This window comes from Simochromis diagramma, unplaced genomic scaffold (genome assembly GCF_900408965.1).
Source record: "Simochromis diagramma unplaced genomic scaffold, fSimDia1.1 OVJJ01000652.1, whole genome shotgun sequence".
In the NCBI taxonomy this organism is placed as follows: Eukaryota; Metazoa; Chordata; class Actinopteri; order Cichliformes; family Cichlidae; genus Simochromis; species Simochromis diagramma.
In genome coordinates, this window is record NW_024387447.1 from 22,566 (window position 1) to 44,508 (window position 21,943).

The 21,943-nt window shown below is 44.2% G+C and overlaps 1 protein-coding gene across 1 annotated transcript; it reads left to right on the forward strand.

The window, feature by feature from the left end:
* The first annotated feature begins 3,749 nt into the window (after positions 1 to 3,749).
* On the forward strand, positions 3,750 to 20,488 carry LOC120722601. Its single transcript, XM_040013627.1, has 3 exons — positions 3,750 to 3,847; positions 19,589 to 20,408; positions 20,480 to 20,488. Exons 1-3 carry the CDS (start codon positions 3,750 to 3,752, stop codon positions 20,486 to 20,488), a joined length of 927 nt encoding a protein of 308 aa, XP_039869561.1.
* The last annotated feature ends 1,455 nt before the right edge of the window (positions 20,489 to 21,943 follow it).

Consider the following 21,943-nt stretch of genomic DNA (forward strand, 5'->3'; position numbering starts at 1 on the left):
TGTGGCAAAAATATCATTTCTGGTAACAGATCCACAAAATACACAAATAAGAAACACATTGCTGCTGTTTTTGCTTTACAATGGTGCAGTTTCATCACTTACTAAAGGCCCAAACTCAGCTCAACTAAAAGAGAGCCTTCAATCGATAAGACCAACCAAATCACAAACTGTGACTTTCACTTTCAAGGCTCATCGGCACTTGCCAGAAGATGCTCGTGTCTCTGGATCTCTAACGGTCTCTCACCTGGTCCAAAAAATACAAAATCCTCTTCTCAAGCCCTCTATTTGTATTTCTTTGAAAAAAAAAAGTTGTTTTTTAATCACATACACAGAAGCAGTGAAAGGCAGAAAGTTTATTCATATTGTTATAATTCAGTGTTAGTGATATTTTTTGTACTGTGTTTTTTTTCTGCCACACCAGAGGGTGGCATAGTTTGTGTCCTGTGTTATTGCTGCTACGTGAGTTCCAGGTGGAGGCTGACCATTGGTGGAGGACTGGGAGAGGCCGGTGTGGCGGGAATAAGGCACGGCGGGACCACGGAGCAACGTTCAGAGCCAACTTTATTTTATTCTCGTCACACCACACCACACCACACCACACCACACACACACACACACACACACACACCAACCCCTGAGTCCCCGTGTTTTAACACGGCGGGTGTGATTGCGGATGCCGTGCAGGTGCGTCCGCACGGCACCGCAAACCACGCCCCACCACATACCCCCATCGCCCGATTGAGGCCGGGAAGCAATCTGGCCGAACCTACTCCCCCCCCCCCCCCCCCCCCGCGAACTGGGGCGAGACTCGGCCCAAAACATCGGCGCCCCAGCCCAAGCGACGGGGAAGCGTCCATTCTGGTGGCCGCCCGCGCATCCAGCGGCAACGGCGAAGTTGGTCCGGAGGTCGGCCGCGTAGCAAGCAGACATGGCCCCACAGGCATGGCCGTGAGCTCCTGTACACAGGCGGCTGGGCAGACGTCAGGCGCGCAGAATCGACTGGTGGCAGCGAGGCTGGACTAGCCAGCCCGCCGACCCCCGGCTTAGCGGGGCTGTCCCGCTCCTCTGCCTCCAACTCCGGCTGCGCAGGCTGCCCTGGAGCAGGGACCTCCGTCTCCTCGCACAGCTGCTCCGCCACCGCCTCCACCACTCCCGTTTGGAGCGGCTCCCCGCACTGCGCCTCCGCCTCCAGCAGGCACAGCCCCTCGTCCACCTCTGGGTGGAGCGACTCCTCTTCCTCCGGCAGGTGTAGACCCTCGCCCGCCTCGTCCTCCGCCTCCGTCCTCACCCTGATGCCCGCTACCTTTTGGGACTTAATAAACTGACTGGCTGTTGCAAAATCCGGGGCTGTTGTATTTTTGGTTCGTCTTCCTTGAGAGCAGGGAGTGTGGGGGCATTTTCCTTTTTTTAAAAAAAAAATTCCTTACGTTGCATGCCGGTTTTCCCTGGGCTGAGGTGTAACAACGGAGCATGTTAATGGTCACAGGTGACAGGCACCAACACAAAGGTCAAAGGAGGCAAGGAGGCAGGAATTAGAGAAACGCTATACACACATACTGGGAGGAAGGAAAAAAGACAAGAGGGAGGGAGAGAGAGGAAGCAGCACAGGGAGCAATCCACTAGTTTTGTCTGATTCTGTAAATGATGTAAGATGATATGCTATGAATAACATCATAAATGTTTCCTTTGCATTTCATCTTCCTGTGCTACAGAACAATAAACCACCACTGAATCACATCAACAGATAACTGAGAATGGTAGAAGTAAAGAGTTGAAAAATAAACAAACAAAAACAGTTTCATCTGCTGCAGTGTGCATTTCATTACTGAACTTCAGTGTTATCCATTCAGTTCATTATCCTTAAACATGTTGACTTAGCTCTGAGCACAAAGCACGCCACCACTCTGCAACAAAACATTTGTGGTTAGCATGTTTAAGTGTTTCAGGAAATCTTTAATAACCCTTATTTAAATGCAAAACAGACACACACAGTATAATATACAGGACTGAATAAAAAAGAGGGTTTGCATAAGTAATGTTTGGGTTACTGTACGTAGGTTTGAAAGGTGTTGCGGAGGTGCAGAGAATGTGGGAAGAGAATCCAAATGTATGCACACAGCTGCTGCAGCTGGCCTGATAAGTTACACAAAGCTGTAAAACACAGTTGTTTAAAATACGAAAATGATATGCTGCATTCAGAAAGAGGTTTTCTGGCAAGCAATTAGCAGTGCATCTGTGGCCCAGTGACGCTGGTGTGTAGTTTTGGATGAGTGAAAGTAGGGCACAACTCAAGCACTGTGGCTGATGGATGTAGAACAGGTCATCACTGTCGGCAGCCTGTACAGCAGGAAAAAAAAGTTTGGTGGTTGTTGTTAAGTTAAGTAACAGCAGGCAAGCAGGAAGTGAGGAACGGTATAGTCCCCCTACTCGTACCAAACCTGAGGTGCAGGTTTAATATATGCAGTTTGGGCATTTTTAAGAACAGTGATCCTGCAAACCTCAGTTTTAATGCAACTCTGCTCATCTGGACGTCTGTTTTAAATATTGTCAGAATTTTACCAATGGCCCCAAAATGCAGTCAGAATCATCTGAATTTGATAAGGCCACTTATCTGCACCTGATTTAGGCACCCACAGTTTTTTAATGCAGGAGCTCTGCCATGTCACTGACCTACACCTTCCCCTTATTGCTTTGTCAGACACCTTCACAGTGCAAAAGAGTCTAGAAGTCGCCCAGATCCAATAGGGATTTGAAGTTCCTCTCAGAAGGGATATTTGGTACAATGGGGGAAGTAATTACTTGATTCCTTGCTGAATCTGTAAGTTTGTTCACTTTGACAAAATGAACAGAGACAGAATACCAACTGAAAAGCCAGAAAAAAGTACACATTACATCGAGTAATATGCAGTAAGATGTTTCTTGTTCAGGAGGTAATAATATTAATAATAATAAATCTTATTTAGAAACACCTTTCAAGACACCCAAGGACACTTAACAATAGAATAAAACACATAATAGATGACAACGAAGAAAAACAAAAGCACAAGATAAAATTACAAACAGCGGGCTCACTGTGAATATGCAGATTTGAGCAGATGGGTTTTGAGTTGAGATTTAAATTGTGGGAGAGAACCAGTGTTTCTTATATCTGGGGGTAGAGAGTTCCACAGCCTGGGAGCAGAGCGGGCAGAAGAGGTAGTGATTAACAGATCAGAAAGGTAAGGAGGAGCGAGGTTATAAAGGGCCTTGAAGGTGAGCACAAGAAGTTTTGAACCATTTCAAGCTCATGGAGGGATTTTTGGGGAAGACCATGCGAGACCACCATGAGAGAATTATAACAGTCAATACAGGAGGTAGACTATGGATACGAATGGACGTAGACTGGGTGGAAATAGAACTTCAGTTGCGTAGATGGAAACAGGCAACAGGTGAGATTACTGATGTGAGATTTTCAGAATAGTGAACTGTCTAGGATGACACCAAGGCTCTTAACCTGAGGTGAGGGGAAAACTGTGGAGTTATTAATAATGAGAGAAAAATGGTTCACCTTCAGTCGGTTGGATTTAGTGCCAACAAGGAGGATTTCAGTTTTATCCTCACTTCTCTTGGCTCTTGACGGAGGAAGTCGCACTTTCTCCCTCTCCCTTATCTTTCCTGCTTGGCTTCTCATGTCTTTTGTATAGTCTCACTTATTCTCTAACCCTCAGAGAGTCTCCCAGACTTGTTTTCTAAAAACATAAAGAAGAATTATGGATTTGATTAACTGCTCCTTTAACGGAATTGACACCTTCCTGGGCTTGGGAGAGCCCGATGTCCTGCGGAGATGTTCTCTGCCGGATACTCGATGGTTGGTTGCGTTGTGTGTCTGGCAACACTTTTGATGGAGGACATTGAACAACATCTACCAATTCGGAACTACGATAACAGAGTTCTGGCTGACTGGAGCTGGCTCGGACCTGGCTTATCGAAGAACAAGAAGCGGCTACAGCTGTTTAAAATCCCACAAGGCTGGCCGTCATGATAGACGATGGGCAGGACTGTGAGTACTCAGACTGTGTGTTTTTTTAACGCAATATGGATAAGCTCTTGGAGAAGAACAACGGGAATTGAGAGACCTGGTGACCAGTGACGGACGTTAGACCAACTGTAAAATTGGATGCAGTTTGTTCACACTAACCAAAACAACTACCATCTTCATCTCATGCGGCTCACCTGGCGCCAGCTGGATGCTCAAAGCAAAAGCTGACGGGAATAACAAAACTGTCCCTTAGATAATAAGACTGTTTGTTGTGACTCTCTCCCTCCTCATTCAAGGCCACCCGCGTCGACCGAAGATTGTTGACTTTTGCTTAACCGGGTGAAGGGACACTTTCTCTTGACACGGAACACACACACACACACACACACACACACACACACACACTGACACAGACCTACACTCACCCCCCCAAACGCTTCGAAGCTTATGTCTTCCATGTTGTGAGATGTGATGATTCATGGGCTGAGGTGTTTTTTTCTGTTCTCAAACTGATCTCCCTGTTGGAGCTCAGTCTGGGGGGAGTTCTTTTTTCTCCTCGTCTTTCCTCATGTTGTGCATTTTCCATTGTGGTTCGGTTCCGGGTCGCTGCTCGTGCGGCTGACCGGCCAGCTACCTAACCTGACCTGTCTCCCCAATGTGATCTTTGAGTGACATATGTGACCGTATGCATTACGGTCACATATGTCACTCAGTACGGTCAGTAAGGTCAGTCTCTTAATTGCCCCTTGGGGATAAATAAAGTCTTCTGAATCTGAATCTGAATTAAGAAAATGAGAGCTGAACCAGGATTAATTAATTCTGATATGCATTCTGTAAGAAAAGAAGGTGGGAGGGAGGAATCAGGCCTGCAGAAGAGATATAACTGTTTGTCATCGGCAAAATGACTCCCTCCATTCCATCCTGGACCGTTTACAGGTTTGATAGTGTTAGACAACTTCACCGGACAGATGACATACTAAGGCTAAGGGTCGTTGTTATCCTCGGTCCAGCTGAAGACATAAAATGTTATTCGTACAATCCGGGGTCATCAGACATCAATTACTTTTTGCATAAATTACGTTTTTGGATACTATATATCAAATATTTCAAACGATGGTTCCTTACGTTGAAACATACATCTGCAGTGACTTTCAGTATCCTATTGTAATATTCTTATTTTATTTGTACTGTATGATGTTTATGATCAAACTTTACATCAGAATGATGCGATTCTTTTCAGACCAGTGAAGACTGAATTCCCAAATCTATTTGGAAATAAACAGAAACTATCACGAGTGCCAGTGATCAACAATAACAAGGATCCTATTTAGGATCGGTGAGGCCTTAACATTCAACAGTTATGGTTAAGTTCCATTTTGACCTTGTCCCAAATCTCTTACAGCATCTGGCCTTCTGCTATAAGAACCCTGATGTTAACCTAACCCTAACCGGTGTCTGATGAGCTGGTGGATGTTAAGAAGCGAAGTTGGTTTTAGCAACTGAACCAAAACTTCTGTAAAAACCATTAAGAGCTGCAGGCAAGCTTTTTCAGTGGCTAACACTAGAATCAGGCAGCGTGTCTCTCAGTGAGTAAATGGAGAGTGAAACACAGGACTTCTACTGTTGTTTGTTTTTTCCCTTTGGACCTACAGAGATGAAAAGTGGTCTTGGCAGGTTTCTGTGCTCATTGCTGTGGCTGAGCAGCTTCTGTTCCCCCCTGAGGACAAAGCTAATTGAAACCTGGCCCCATTTACCAAAACTGCTGTCAGTCACCCCTGACCGCACGGCCGGGACACAGTAATAAGGTTCCTCTGCCAGAACAAACTCTGCTTTTTTTGTTTTTTTACACATTAATAAAATTGTAGCAAACTTAGCTCCACATAAATAGATGATACAGTGCTGTTAACACCAGCTAATGAGACATTTTCAACACCTGAGGATAAATTAAATATTCAAACATATTCTGCAGAGTGGGTTTCTTTTAGGATGCATGCTGCCCAAAGGAGTTTAAGTATGTGCACAAAGAAATGGAAAAGGCCACTGATTCTCAGTCCTGATTTCCAAGCTGTATGTGTCTGTTGGCATTTTGCTTTACCCGTCTAATCAGGAGCTGATGTATGGCTGAGATGCCAGTTTAATTAACAGCCTGGTAGGTGAGAAACCCAAAGATGTAAATGGACTGAGAACAAAAACTAACGAAGAGCCTGATCTCTCCACAACAACACAGATAACCCTGTGTCTTAAACCGAATCCCTAAATGTGTCAGAATCATGCACTTTGACACAGCACACTCCTTCAGAATTGTATAGCAAAAGCTGGTTCCTATGTACGTACGTGAAAATTGCTATGTACTACGGTCACATGACCAACAGGTTATATGACAACTTAGACAGCTATTTGGCTGCACAAAGATCACAGTCCCATTTTAACGCGTGAGGGTTAATTTGATTCAGCCTCACGTGGCTCAGTTTGTGGCACATTCTTCAGCACCACAGGTTGCTTCTTGGTTCATATTAGTCACCAGTACTGGTTTCCATGTGAGCTGTGTTTCAAACTTCAACAGCAGGCTACATAAAAAAAGAAGTTTGACATAAACCACAGCTATTATCCATCCCTCCGTTCTCTTCCACTTATCCAATTCAGGTTTGTGGGGGAGCTGGAAACTATTCCATCTTCCATAGAGCAAGAATCACCAATCTGTGACAGGACTAACGCAGATACAGACGACTATTCATGCCTATGGGGATTTTTCACCAGTTAACCTAACCCCACTAACTGCATGTCTGTGGACTGTGGGAGGAAGCTGGAGCACCCACACACACGCGGGGAGAACAGCTGCACACAGAGAGGCCCTGGCCAGGTGGTGGATTTGAACCTAGGACCTTCTTGCAGTGAGATAACTGTGCTAACTAACGCAGTTATTAATTCTGTTCATTTAAATGTTTTAATTGCTTTGTTTTAAACCAGTAAAATAAAATAAATTGTGCATTTTTTGTTTTTGGCACCTTTAATTCTCAGATACAGGCTTCCCCAGCAGTGAAGACTAACAAGTCGCATAATTTCAGTCTGCTCACACATAGGAGCTGTCGCTGAGCGGCAGACACATAGTGTGTGTGTGTGCACGCAGCCAGAAACATTGTTGGTTTTTAATTGCAGTGCACCACACAACAGCTACACTTCAATTAGCAGTTATGGTAAAATAACACCTGTTGCAAACACCCAATGCATTATAGACACAGTAGTCTATGTACAGACTGAATATAGCATTCCAATCTGGAGGTTTTGTGTCCTTGCTAATGAATGTGGGCTTATTGGAAAGCAAAAGCATGCATCAATGACACCAGTGTGCGTGGAAATTTATGGTGTCTGCACAAAAACCAGTGACAGGATTGGGAGACTCATCAGAACACCCTGCTGGGTGGAGCAGTAGTGGTCCACACATTTTTCCGATGGAGCTGGGACGACTACGGCCGACATTCACACCCAGGCAGCGACTGCGCAGATGTGTCATTTGAACTTCTTTCTCTCACTCTCTTTCATACGTAAGATGGCTTTTAGAGAGACTTTCTCAAAATGGGTGCCATCATCCACACATTTAAGTGATTATGTGTCTCACCCTGCTATTAGGAGGGAGGCTTTTCACTTCACCTTACAGTGTGACCATTTCAGAAGCTTTTAACACGTTGTCTTCCAAAGTGGTTAGTGGACATGCCTCTCAAACCAGTTGGCCTGAACCAATGCAGTTATTTACTATATTTACACGTCCTATACCAAATGTGCAAAGATATTTAGCTTACACTGACACAAAACTAGGAGTCACAAAGCGTTGTTTACCCTTGAAATGTAGCTAAACAACTTTACAATTCCTGCATTTATTTTCACAAGTGCTTATTTAAAACATATTTATGTTAGTTTACTGTTTAATTTAAAGTGATGGGGCAGCAGCAAGAAGGTCCTGAGACTCAGCCGCCTGGCCGGGGCCTTTCACTGTGGAGCTTGCATGTTCTCCCGGTGTTTGCATGCGTTCTCTCCTGGCTTTCAGTTAGTGGGGTTAGATTAACTAGTGATTTAAATTGCCCATAAGTGTGAATGTGAGTGCGAACGATCGGTGTACCTCACCTCTTGTCCTATGGTCACTGGAATAGGCTCCAGCCCCCCTTCAACCCTGATAAAGATAAGTGTAAGAGAATGGATGGATGGATTTACACAGATGTAGAGGGGGGAAAGGAGATAGGGTATCCACAGCTCCAGCTGACCTAACCTGTTCTCATTTTTGGCAAGAAAGCTGCTAACATAGTGTCCATCGGTTGTGGGCCATGATGCACTGTCACACGCAGCTCATCAGGGCTGCAGGGTTACTGTTGTGAAACCAAAACCATGATCTTATCCTAACATTTAACAACCAGTGGGTGAAAGTGAACGCAGAAAACTAAATCAATCAGTAACTGAAACAAACAGTATAAACGGACACGCGGGTCTCAGATATCTTTTTGAGGTATCAACAGTAACTCCATTAAGTCCAATGTAAGTGACTTCCACAACTTGGGAGCCACAACCTTGAAAGCACAGTCTCAATTTTAACCAAACCTACTGTAACCTCGACCTAGGTACAGCCAGCAAGCTTGGCTTGATTGGCTAACCTCCTGAGGTACTTCACTAACATAAGAAGGCATTTCACCATGCGGAGCTCTGAAAGTGATCACCTAAGTATTAAACTAAACCTTTAAGGGTAGCCATATTGGTGTTACACGGGACCTTTCAGAGGACTTGACGAGCAGCTTCACATGTCACTCTGGAGTGTTTGCAAGTGATCCAGGCATAGACACTCAGGCAAAGGAATAATGCATTATGAATCATGTATGATCAGTTCATACATGCTTTGATTTATTTCAAACAAGTCTGTGCAGCACAGCGGGCATGCTTATAAAAACCGAAAGGGAGATCAAAAGTTACACTCTGTGGTCAACTGTGTAAAAGACTGCAGAAATATCCAACAGAACAATGCATCTCTATGCATAAAAATATGATAATATTAATATTTGAAACTCTAAGAAGAGTGAACAGCTGGAGATACAGGTGTAAGAATGTTTCTAATAGTGTCAGAACTTTTGGATATCTTCTTCTCTTATGGATTAAGTTTGAAAAATCTATATCCCTTGCAAAAGATGACTAAGACGTACCTGGAGCTTTGTGGATTTCCACAAACACTCAGCTGAAACGCTGAACGGTGTCGTTCATCCACGGTGTCATTCATCCAGAAATTAGCCAAAGAGGTATTTCTGTTTTTTTTAAAAGGAGCCATTTTATCAAAAACACATAAAAAGTGATCATTAAAAGAATGCAGCGTGAAATTGATATCATTATTCAGGAAAAAAGCATCATCAAGGTTAAAAACAGCCGAAAATGTATCTGTTTATCTGATTAAAAGTGCGAGAGGTTGACAGCCAGAAGGATGATTAGAATCAGACAATAAATTAAAAAGAATATAAATGTGGTTATAAATAAAATGTTCTCAGAGCAGGGAAAGTCGATTAGAGTAAAAACTAAATCTAAAACACGTCCCTTGTTCCAAGTGGGGCCTGATTTAGGGAGCGATGAATTCTGTGGACTCATCTATGTAACTATGTAGCAAATCAGAAGAAGAATCACAATAAGTGACAATTTCAGAGTTAACAACAAAAAAGTCAGTAAACTCTTTCAGAAACAAGGAATGTCAGACGCTCTATTATAATGCAGTAAAACAGATTAGCTTTTTTAACTTTTGTGATCTGGAGCTTACAGTTTTTTCTGATGGCTTGAGCACATTTTTCGTAACTATTGGCTATTTTTGCAAAACTCTACACACAAATAAGAAAACCCTTCACCCAATCAGCAAAACATTGTAGTTTTCTTGTAAAAGTGAATAACCCTTGCTTACAGTTTTTTCTGATTGCTTAAGCACATTTTTTGTAACTATTGGCTAATTTTGCAAAACTCTTCACACAAATAAGAAAACCTGTCACCCAATAATCAAAACATTGTAGTTCTCTTGCAAAAGCAAACACAGCTAGATTAACTCTTCACACCTTCGTAAAAATGGTGTTTCCGTATCAAATAGTACACACAAGCCATCATCTACTAAGCACACAATGCGCCAACTGCACACTGATGGTATGAATACAAAACACATCTGGCTTTTGCTTTCTCTGTGCACAAGGTAGGCTATGTCAGTTTGAGCTCATACTTCTGTCATAGATCCATAAGCATAGAGGGATCCAAACTTCAAGTACTGGTGTTTATTCACACACATCAAAACAAACACAAGTGTTTATTTCCAAGTATAGGATTATTTGCAATCGCCATAATGACTATATGGGTTACTCGGTCTGCAGTGAACATGCTTCCTCTCCCCCCTCATCATCTTCCTCTCCCCCCTCCTCGTCTTCCTCTTGCTCCTCCTTGTCCTTGTCGTCCTCTTCATCCTACTTCTTCACCTCCACGTCCTCTTCCTCGGCCTCCTCTACTTCTCACTCTTCCTGCTCCCTCCATTGTACTCCGCACACACAGCTTACCTGTATTATAGTGCTTAGGCTGATTGCAAAGTGAACTAATTATCTAAAAAAGTTTTCACATGTGAAAGTGTGCCAGACAGTTGGCAAATTAGTGTTAATGATAGCCATACATGTGTATACTTTTGCTAGGAGTGTGATGGAAATTTGGTAATTGAGTGTTGTGCAGTGAATTGTGCCTACAGTTTTGCAAAGTGTGTGTTACAAAATTGCAAACTGAGTGCAAAGCAGTTTTTGTGCTTTTAGTTTTGCAAACTCAGTGAGTGGTTTTGCTATAAGTCTGAATAGTTTTAGAGATTGTGCTACAGGAATCACAGTTAGGGTTTAAGCATTCAGAAAAAACTGTAACTCTTCACACCAACAGTTACAGTTTTTTCTGATGGCTTTAACCCTAACTGTGATTCCTGTAGCACAATTTCTAAAACTATTGATACTTATAGCAAAACCACTCACTGAGTTTGCAAAACTAAAAGCACAAACACTGCTTTGCACTCAGTTTGCCATTTTGTAACACACACTTTGCAAACCTGTAGCTACAATCCACTGCACAGCACTCTTTTTGCAGAACTGTAAACACAACTCAATGCTTTACACTCAATTTCCAAATGATCAACGCACTCCTAGCAAAACTATACACATTTATTGCTGTTATTTACACTATTTTGCCAACTGTCTGGCACACTTTCACATGTGAAAACTTTTTTAGATAATTAGTTCACTTTGCAATCAGCCTAAGCACTATAATACAGGTAAGCTGTGTGTGCGGAGTACAATGGAGGGAGCAGGAAGAGTGAGAAGTAGAGGAGGCCGAGGAAGAGGACGTGGAGGTGAAGAAGTAGGATGAAGAGGACGACAAGGACAAGGAGGACCAAGAGGAGGACGAGGAGGGGGGAGAGGAGGACGAGGAGGGGGGAGAGGAAGATGAGGAGGGGGGAGAGGAAGGGTAGGAAGAGTAAGAAATAGAATTACTGATGACATCAGAGCTACAATAGTGGGCCATGTAATCAACCGTGGAATGACCCTGAGGGTAGCTGGCCAACGGGTCCAGCCTAACTCGAGCCGCTACACTGTAGCAAGTACCATAAGGACATTTTGAAATGAGAATCGGTTAGTACAGTCACTTTGCACAAAGATTTGTAGCACTGCCATATGCCAATGAGAAACACACCAATACCATAGATGTAAAAATACTGAAATTGTTACTTTACAGAATTGCTAGATGACCAGATGCTGGGGCAGAGGAAGCATGTTCACTGCAGACCAAGAAACCCATATAGTCATTATGGCGATTGCAAATAATCCTATACTTGGAAATAAACACTTGTGTTTGTTTTGATGTGTGTGAATAAATGCCAGTACTTGAAGTTTGGATCCCTCTATGCTTATGGATCTATGACAGAAGTATGAGCTCAAACTGACATAGCCTACCTTGTGCACAGAGAAAGCAAAAGCCAGATGTGTTTTGTATTCATACCATCAGTGTGTAGTTGGCGCATTGTGTGCTTAGTAGATGATGGCTTGTGTGTACTATTTGATACAGAAACACCATTTTTACGAAGGTGTGAAGAGTTAATCTAGGTGTGTTTGCTTTTGCAAGAGAACTACAATGTTTTGATTATTGGGTGACAGGTTTTCTTATTTGTGTGTAGAGTTTTGCAAAATTAGCCAATAGTTACAAAAAATGTGCTTAAGCAATCAGAAAAAACTGTAACACAAGCCATCATCTACTAAGCACACAATGCACCAACTACACACTGATGGTATGAATACAAAACACATCTGGCTTTTGCTTTCTCTGTGCACAAGGTAGGCTATGTCAGTTTGAGCTCATACTTCTGTCATAGATCCATAAGCATAGAGGGATCCAAACTTCAAGTACTGGTGTTTATTCACACACATCAAAACAAACACAAGTGTTTATTTCCAAGTATAGGATTATTTGCAATCGCCATAATGACTATATGGGTTTCTTGGTCTGCAGTGAACATGCTTCCTCTGCCCCAGCATCTGGTCATCTAGCAATTCTGTAAAGTAACAATTTCAGTATTTTTACATCTATGGTATTGGTGTGTTTCTCATTGGCATATGGCAGTGCTACAAATCTTTGTGCAAAGTGACTGTACTAACCGATTCTCATTTCAAAATGTCCTTATGGTACTTGCTACAGTGTAGCGGCTCGAGTTAGGCTGGACCCGTTGGCCAGCTACCCTCAGGGTCATTCCACGGTTGATTACATGGCCCACTATTGTAGCTCTGATGTCATCAGCAATTTTATTTCTTACTCTTCTTACCCTTCCTATCCCCCCTCCTTGTCCTCTCCCCCCTCCTCGTCCTCTCCCCCCTCCTCGTCCTCCTCTTGGTCCTCCTTGTCCTTGTCGTCCTCTTCCTCCTACTTCTTCACCTCCACGTCCTCTTGCTTGGCCTCTACTTCTCACTCTTCCTGCTCCCTCCATTGTACTCCGCACACACAGCTTACCTGTATTATAGTGCTTGGGCTGATTGCAAAGTGAACTAATTATCTAAAAAAGTTTTCACATGTGGCAGTGTGCCAGACAGTTGGCAAAATAGTGTAAATAATGGCCATAAATGTGTATAGTTTTGCTAGGAGTGCGTTGATCATTTGGAAATTGAGTGTAAAGCATTGAGTTGTGTTTACAGTTCTGCAAAAAGAGTGCTGTGCAGTGGATTGTAGCTACAGGTTTGCAAAGTGTGTGTTACAAAATGGCAAACTGAGTGCAAAGCAGTGTTTGTGCTTTTAGTTTTGCAAACTCAGTGAGTGGTTTTGCTATAAGTATCAATAGTTTTAGAAATTGTGCTATAAGAATCACAGTTAGGGTTAAAGCCATCAGAAAAAACTGTAAACAAAGGAAACAGCTCTATGCTCACCTGTCAGCACGGCAAGCAGGTCCTTAAACCGGCTGCAAGCTCTCCATCACATCCTGAGCGATGTAAAGGACGCAGTTCAACGAGGTCTGGACATTATGCCACAACACCTAATTATTCAAGTTTCTTTGTGTGAGGAGATGAATGTTAAATAAAATTCTGAGTTTAACAGGGAACCAATGAAGAGAAGCTAAACGGGAAGAAATATGATCTCACTCTCTGGTCCCAGTTAGTACTTTGCAGCGCTCTGCATCAACTGAAATCCTTTCAGGGAGCTTTTAGAGCCACTTCATAATAACCCTACAAGTAACAAATGCATGCAAAAGCTTTTCAGCGTCACTCTGAGACAGGATGTTTCTTTTAACTTTGGTGATTAATGAATGAACGAGGAATAAAGGTGGTCCTACACGTTTTCTTGATGGACAAATTGTGTCAAAGATTCGTCACAGTGTTACCGGAGCCCGAGATAATCATATTTTAATATTTTTAGGAGCAAGTTTAATAAGGCCAGTTTTGTCTGAATTTAGAAGCAGTAAATTAGAGGTCATGTATGGCTTTAAGAGATGTTTGTAGATTAACTAGTTCCCGACTAAATAAAGCTGGACAATAAATTTATATATGGCTTTTTTTTTCAAATACTATCACCTAAAAGAAAAATACTGTATCATGTGAAAAGTACTGGTCGCAGCACAGAACCTCGTGGACTAACTTTTGTATGTGAAGATGATGCTTCAAAATGTTGCCATCCGAAAAATTATTTATTGATATTTTTTCATCACTTTCAAGTAAAGTTAGATTTTACATGTGGCGGGGTGTGGTTCTGAGCCGCAGGGTGGGGGGAGCAGTAGGTTCAGGTGGCCCAGCTCGCTTCATCATAGTAATCAGGCTTTGCAGGAGCTGGTCGGGCCTGCTGGGTGGCAGCGCGGGTCGACCTGGGAGCAGGAGCAATACACGAACAGAGTGATCAGCTCTGAACACTGTAAATGACCAAAAACCTAAACAGCCACTCAGGCCTGTTTGTGTTTGTGTGTGTGTGTGTGTGTGTTTCATACCAGGGTCATTACAAAGATGCTTGCGTTCAATAATCTGAATCCTTTTTTAAAAATTTATATTTCGCACATTGTTGCAACTTTTTTACTGAGAACAAAAACTTTGATAGCAAAATGAGAAACTCAGTCATTTGCTAAACGTGACTGTGTATTTAGTATTTGTGACACCGCCTTATTTGTTGACCTGTTTTGTAAGTTTTCCTTTGTGGAAGACGACGTGCCAGAGCTGGTAAACATGGCTGATCAATAGGCAACGCTCCGTTTTTAGCCTTGAGATGTTTATTGTAGCGAACGGGCCATTAGAAGCCAGAGTCAGCAGCTCCATAAATCAATGGTATTATCACGCAGCAGGATGGAGGAAAAGCAGCAAACTGAAAGGCTGCATTTAGAGCACAAAGAGGGGCAGGTGGAGGAGGAGGTGAAGTGCTGCTATAAGATAATAAAGTGTCAGTGCTCCCACTGTGTTTACTCTACAGCTGCTTCTGTTTTGCCTTCTCCTCGTTCTGCTGATAGAGGGAAACTTGACTTCGGATCAAAGGATGAGCAGAAAAGATCGTATATATACATACGACTGATGAGTACTATCTGCAGTTGCCATGGTTACTGCTGTGCTGATTTATTTTATTTCATTCATTTTTTAAGTTTGAACACCACCTTGGATCACAATGAAATAAATAGTAAACCAGCTCTCAGGTGGTGAATGTTTGTCTGTGTTTGGGTACATCTTATGACTCGATGCTCCGTCATTACCTCACACAAAACACATTAGTCTGGCAGACTCATCGCTAAAGTAACATTTGAATCAAATGTTTGAGAACAAATATAAATTTACGAAAACGTGGAAATAGAAGAATGAGAAACAAGGAACACAAGACACTCTTAATGTAGATTATATAAGGTTGAGGATCAGGTGGCGGAGCCAGCCCACATGTCCAAATATCCTTGTTTCCGACGTACTCATCAAAGTGTGAATGTTAGACTGTAAGCACACAGAAACAGAGAGAAATCCTGTATAAGAACTGTGTTTCTGACCGTGGTTACTCCTTTGTACAAACATGAGTTTCATCGTTCCACCGAGGCAGCATTTAGATTTCATTCAGGTACATTTGATAGTTTGACGTAGGTCCACCTGCAGCCATCGCTGTCAGAAATATTGTCTCTGCCGTTATTTAAATATTAAATATTGATTCAGAGATGGTCCTTTCCTTTTTACGTAAATGGCCTCCTTGACTCCGCCCTCAAACCAGCATTCCTCCATGTCCAGGATGTGGACATCCTCATCATTGAAAGAGTGTCCACTGGCCTGTAGGTGTAAATAGACTGCAGAGTCCTGACCTGACAAGGTAGCTCTTCTGTGTTGTAGCCAGAGGTTGTTTGGTTTCCCTGATGTATAAATCCTGGTAATCCTCCTGGCACTTAACAGCGTACATTATGTTACTCTGTTTGTGTCGGGGGACCCGATCCTTGGGGTGGACCGATGTTTGGCGCAGCGTGTTTTGGGGTTTCAAAGCCACAGAGACCCGGTGTTTAGAAAAAATGTGTCTCCGCTGGTGTGATTCTCCTGACACATACGGGATCACTACAGGTTATCACTTAGGCAGCAGTTGTCCATTACGCAGGTTTGTCAATGTCAGATCCAAAAACAAACCCAAACCAGTGAGAAACGATACAGTAAATTTGCTGATGTTAAATTTGTATTGAACACACCTGGGAGATTTGCAGAATTATAATAATTATGGTGAATTTAAAATGATTTTCATATGTTCTTTTTTAACGTAAAATACATTTGTGATTTACACTGTAATTTTCTTTCTTCCTGCCTCATTAAGGCAACAGGATGGTGAGAGGGTTTGTAGAAGCTGTTCGTGTTTCCAATAAGTTGTTAAATGTGTTACTTCCAGACTTTTGCAGTGCAAACAGCAGAGCATGTATCTGACTCGAATCTGAGATGACAATATGTGAGTGTTCCTTTAAATCAGTACAGAGACTACTCTGGATAGCACAGCGATAAGAAAAAAATATTCTGATACCAACTCTTCCCTCTGAAAGTTCCCGTGGTAAATGCATCTGTCTATCTCAGTTCACTTGTGAAGCCATCAAGTTGAACAGTTTGGCAGGAAGCGTTGTTTAAAGGTGAAGACTGTTGAGCACATCTGTGAGTCTAATGGAGCCTGAAGATCCTGCTGTCATCAGAGAGAGGCTGTAATCAGGCAGGCTTTTAACGCATGGCCTGCTCTCCTGCTCTGCTATCCTGACAGGCACACCGGAAACACAAAGCCTCACAACAGGTGTACAGAACAGCACACTGACATACGCTCCAAGTGGAGGAAACTGCAGCGATGGAAGATATGCTGGAGAGATTTTGAAGATTAAACTGGGTTCAGTTTAAGCGCCTTGAAGGGCATGAAGTTCGTGCAGTCAATATAGAAAACAAAGCAGCAAAAGCACAAATGCTGCAAGATTTCAGAAAGTGCAACTTTTTGTAAAAACATGAATTCAAGTAAATAAAAAAATAAAAATGAATCAAAAAATTTCAAAAGATTGTGGAAAACAGAAAAGGTAATATTTCAGAAACATCTTTGGAAAATATGTTTAAAAAACACAAGAAAAACAACAAAACCAAAAATGCTGCGTTCCACACGGACAAGACTGACAGGGTCGCCAGAGTTGCTTCTTTAAACAGACAGAAGTCCCTAGTGGCAGGTTGATGTCATTGCCTGAATTTGACACTGACTTTGAAGCGATGAATGAGATCAGATGCAGGGTGGAATATTTAAACACATTTAAACAAGCATTTAAATAACAGATGTTTTTCTCTTTGTTGTGCAACATTTTGCAGACCGGGGATGTAAAACTGCCAGATCGCTGGAGCTCTTCGAGTTTGGTTTATTCTTGAAAATGAATCTGGGTTTGTACTGTGAGGTTAACAGGCTCCATACTGTTAGTAAACATGAAGCTTCTGTTGGTGGTTTCCACTTGCAGTCCAGGCATGGCTGGTCTTTGATTTCACAACCACACAATAAAGCAATATGTTGCTTTCTTCGTATTCTCTAAAGCAGGGGTGTCGAACTCCAGCTGTAGGCCTCGAGGGCCGGTGTCCTGCAGGTTTTAGATCTCACTATGGGTCAATACACCTGAATCAAATGATTAGTTCATTCCCAGGCCTCTGGAGAACTTCAACACATGTTGAGGAGGTAATTTAGCCTTTAAATCAGCTGTGTTGGATCAAGGACACATCTAAAACCTGCAGGACACCGGCCCTCGAGGCCTGGAGTTGGACACCTGTGCTCTAAAGTAACTGCATACATTTACACTGTGGTTAGCTAAAATCTTCTTAATCCTCCCTCATTCTTGCCTCATCAATAATACCTATCGGGAGCATTATTCGCAAAACACTCTAACCTAAAAGTAGCTCCTCACTGCTGAATAGAAAGAATGAAAGAAACAAAAAATCAGGAGTGAGTCAGTCCTACAGTTAGGAGTCATTTCGAAGCTACTTTCTCTAAAAGTAGCTCGTCAGTATGAAAGAAGTTAGGAGAAGAGAAGAGTCAAACGACTCCTGAGCAGACATTATTGTTATCAGGACAGGCCTTCATGTTCACAAGTCTTTTCAAACGTTACAGCTATAAAAACGTTCTCAGTTAATAGATATGGAAAGTAGCAAGTTCATTAAGATTCAGCTGACTTACCCACATGCTAAAACAGTGATGAAATCTCAATATCCCAACATGCACTCCTCATAGTTGTCCTGTATTGTTTTTGTCAACAAAACTGTAAAGACTCTACAGCTCTGTTCGTGGTGTAATAAATGAAATCCAATGCAGTAGTCTCAGGCTAAGCACAGTTGTTTAAAACAACAAAATAAGTAAAGAATAATTTTTTAAAAATTGGTGTTAGAAAAAGGCATAGATAGCTAGTTGATGAAACAAACACAAAGTATTGTGTGCAAAAAACAAATTGCAGCGTTTGCTGAAACAGCCTCACTAGTATGTTGTGAAAGTGACACTGTGTATGAAGATGCCAGTGGGCGCAGGAACAGTCGGTCTGAGGCCGCTAACAACAGTGCTGCTGTCAGAGACTACTTTCAGAGCAGATTAGCTGTTAATGCTACATGGTTGAGGGCAATAACTGAAGCTATAAGATAATTTATTTAAAAGCAGGCGCAGCTGTATAATTGTGTATTTAGACAAATGAAGTGAGCTAAACAATTCATTCAAGTCCGCAGCATTCACTGACAGCTGCACCTCATAGATCTGCTGCTTAACAATGACACAGAGTAATCTAAAACACCTGAAAGTTTGGTTAATGTGTTCTTTGTTTGCTCGAGCTTGAAAATTGTGTATAAGCCCAAGTACGTACAGTATCTACAGTATATTCTCTGGAGAGCCTTGTATGGCCAGAGATTGTACTGGGGATTAGTTCACACTGTTTACATTGTGCGTATAACACAAAAGAAAAAATTCCATTTACAAAATGTTGTAGTATTTTGTGGTTTGTGCATAGAGCTTGGGGAAAAATATCGCTATCCGGTCTTTAAGTCTGACGTCATTAGCCGTGTCTGGGTCCAAACTCTGCTTCAGGGCCCAAAGTCAAACGAACACTGCAGCATCACTGAGTTACACTGTTTAAATTCTTTCATCTTTAATAAAATGATCAGTGTTGCTGCTTTACCAGGTGTAACTATTTAAGTTTAACATCCAGCCATCCATGAAAACAGAATTTATTACATTTAACAATGTTAGACGTTAGCAGGAAGTTAGCTCGCCTGTTTCCACCTAAACATGATATAGCATGTTCTGACTGAGAGATTTCTGAAACAAATTCAAACGTAGAGCTCTGCTATCACTTCCAACATAAATGAAGACAGTGTGGCGGACCACTGGAGGGCTCCACTCACACCCAGTTCTCAGGAAGTGTTGTTGCTGTGTTTTGGAGGGAAATGTATTCAGTTGTCTGGTGATGAGTAATAAACCAGCAGTGTTAATCGAGAGCTCTCGTATCGTCTGTGTTTACCTCCACATTGGTGACCCCTGACTTGAACATGCTGCAGTCCGATGGTGGCACTGACTCCGCTCTGCATGCATCAGCAGCCGCCAGCCCTCTGCCTCCGGCTGCAGCTTGTGTGCTGTAGCGCTCGAGCTGCCGGACTTTTGGCTTCACGATCCCCCGTCGTGGTTTGTGCACGTGGAGGCTCAGTTCGCCCTTCGTGGCATCTCGGCTGACGACACGAAATATCACCATGTGGTGGCTTCTCTCGACCCGCTAGCCACCCGTCGTGCATTGACTGTTCCTAATTTCTCGAACACGGCAACGAAGCATGGGGTTGAACATTATATTCCGACGGTCGGTCCCCCGGTGTTCGCACGCGCGCGCCGCCTCGACCCCGCGAAACTCTCCGTCGCTCGGGAAGAGTTTGCCGCATTGGAGCGCCTCGGCATAGTGCAGCGCTCGAATAGTGCCTGGGCTTCTCCGCTACACATGGTGCCCAAGTCAGACGGTCGGTGGCGGCTGTGTGGGGATTTTCGCCGTTTGAATAATGTCACGGAGAACGACCGTTACCCCATTCCCCACATCCAGGATTTTTCCGCCCACCTCGCCGGCACCTCAATTTTTTCTAAAATTGACTTGGTGCGGGGGTATCACCAGGTTCCCGAACGCGCCGAAGACGTCCCCAATTTCTACAACCCCTTTCTCCCCAGAGCTCCGCACCTGCTGCAGCCTCTCTATGCTGCCTTGAAGGACCCGATTGATTGGCTCCTTGAACGCATCCAGGCATTTTCTGGGGCCAAGACCGCGCTGGCTAAGGCCGCCCTGCTGGCTAACGCCGCCCTGCTGGCTAACGCCGCCCTGCTGGCTCACCTGTTTCCGTCGGCGGAGATTGCGTTGACCTCCGACGCGTCGGACGTGGCAGTGGGTGCAGTGTTAGAACAGCGGGTCTCCGGTGTCTGGCAACCGCTCGCTTTTTTTACTCGCATGCTTAGGGACAGTGAGCGCAAATATAGCGTTTTTGACAGGGAGTTGCTGGCCCTGCACCTTGCGCCGCGGCATTTTCGTTTTTTTCTCGAGGGTCGGAGCTTAACCGCGTACGTCGATCATAAACCCTTGACATTCGCGATGTCCAAGGTCTCTGATCCGTGGAGCGGGCGCCAGCAGTGCCAGTTGGCAGCCATTTCCGAGTTCACAACTGACATTCAGCACGTGGCTGGTAAGTCCAACCGCGTGGCTGACTGTCTATCCCACGTGCTGGTTTCTCCCGTTTATGTTGGCATAGACTTTGAGGCTATGGCCGCTGACCAACAGGCCGACCCGGACGTCCTTGCCCTTCGGTCTGCGCAAACTGGACTTGTACTGGAGGACAGACCCGTGTGGAACGGCGGGCCTAGCCTGCTTTGTGACGTTTCCACCAGCCGTCCACGTCCTGTAGTTTCCCTTTCGTGGCGTCGTCGCGTTTTCGACTCCGTACACACCCTCTCTCATCCACGCGTCCGGGCCTCGGTCAAGCTGGTCAGCTCTAGGTTCATTTGGCCGGGCCTTCGTAAATCGGTGAAAGACTGGGCTGCCGCGTGCATCCCATGCCAACGTGCTAAGATCCATAGGCACACACAGGCGCCCCTCGAATCCTTCCGCATTCCAGGGAGGCGTTTTGATCATGTACATGTGGATCTGGTTGGTCCTCTGCCGCAGTCACAAGGTTTCACGCACCTTTTGACTGTAGTGGACCGCACAACCCGCTGGCCCAAGGCAGTGCCTCTGGCATCCACTACAGCAGCAGCAGTGGCCAGGGCATTTTTGTCAACGTGGGTTTCGCGTTTCGGTCCCCCCGCCGACATCACCTCAGACAGGGGCCCCCAGTTCGTTTCCGAGCTTTGGTCTGCCATGGCTGACGGCCTAGGGGTCAAGGTCCACCGGACCACTGCGTACCACCTGCAGGCCAACGGGATGTGCGAATGTTTCCACCGGTCGCTTAAGGCCGCGTTCCGTGCTTCTCTCACAGATGGCAACTGGGTTGACCGCCTTCCATGGGTTTTACTGGGGTTGCGCTGCGTGGTTAAAGAAGACCTCGGGGTTTCCCCGGCTGAACTTGTCCTCGGTCAGCCCCTCCGGGTCCCCAGGGAATTCTTGCCCGAGAGCCCACCCCCGTGCTTCGCTCCCTCTGTGCTGTCTCTCCGTCCCCCAAGAGACTCGTTTTCTCTTCCTGGCCCAGTGCACCATTGTCTGCCCGACACCTTTGTTCCGAGGTCGTTGGACTCTTCGCAGTTTGTTTTTGTCAGGCATGACGCTCATAGGCCTCCGCTGCGTCCACCGGGCCAGAAGCATTTCCTTTTGGATTTTGGGGGTCGGCAGGAGGCTGTTTCTATTGACAGACTTAAACCAGCACATGTGCTTCTGGATGATCAGGTGGTGCCGGCTCAGGCCCCCCGCTGTGGACGCCCGCCTTCCACTGG

What these genes read in the sequence shown, in the direction of transcription:
- LOC120722601 (XM_040013627.1), top strand. Translation starts at nt 3,750, where the DNA reads ATGGATTTGATTAACTGCTCCTTTAACGGAATTGACACCTTCCTGGGC. An exon ending in TCTCTGCCGGATACTCGATG is followed by an intron (nt 3,848 to 19,588) that starts GTTGGTTGCGTT and finishes ATGCATCAGCAG; the next exon opens with CCGCCAGCCCTCTGCCTCCG.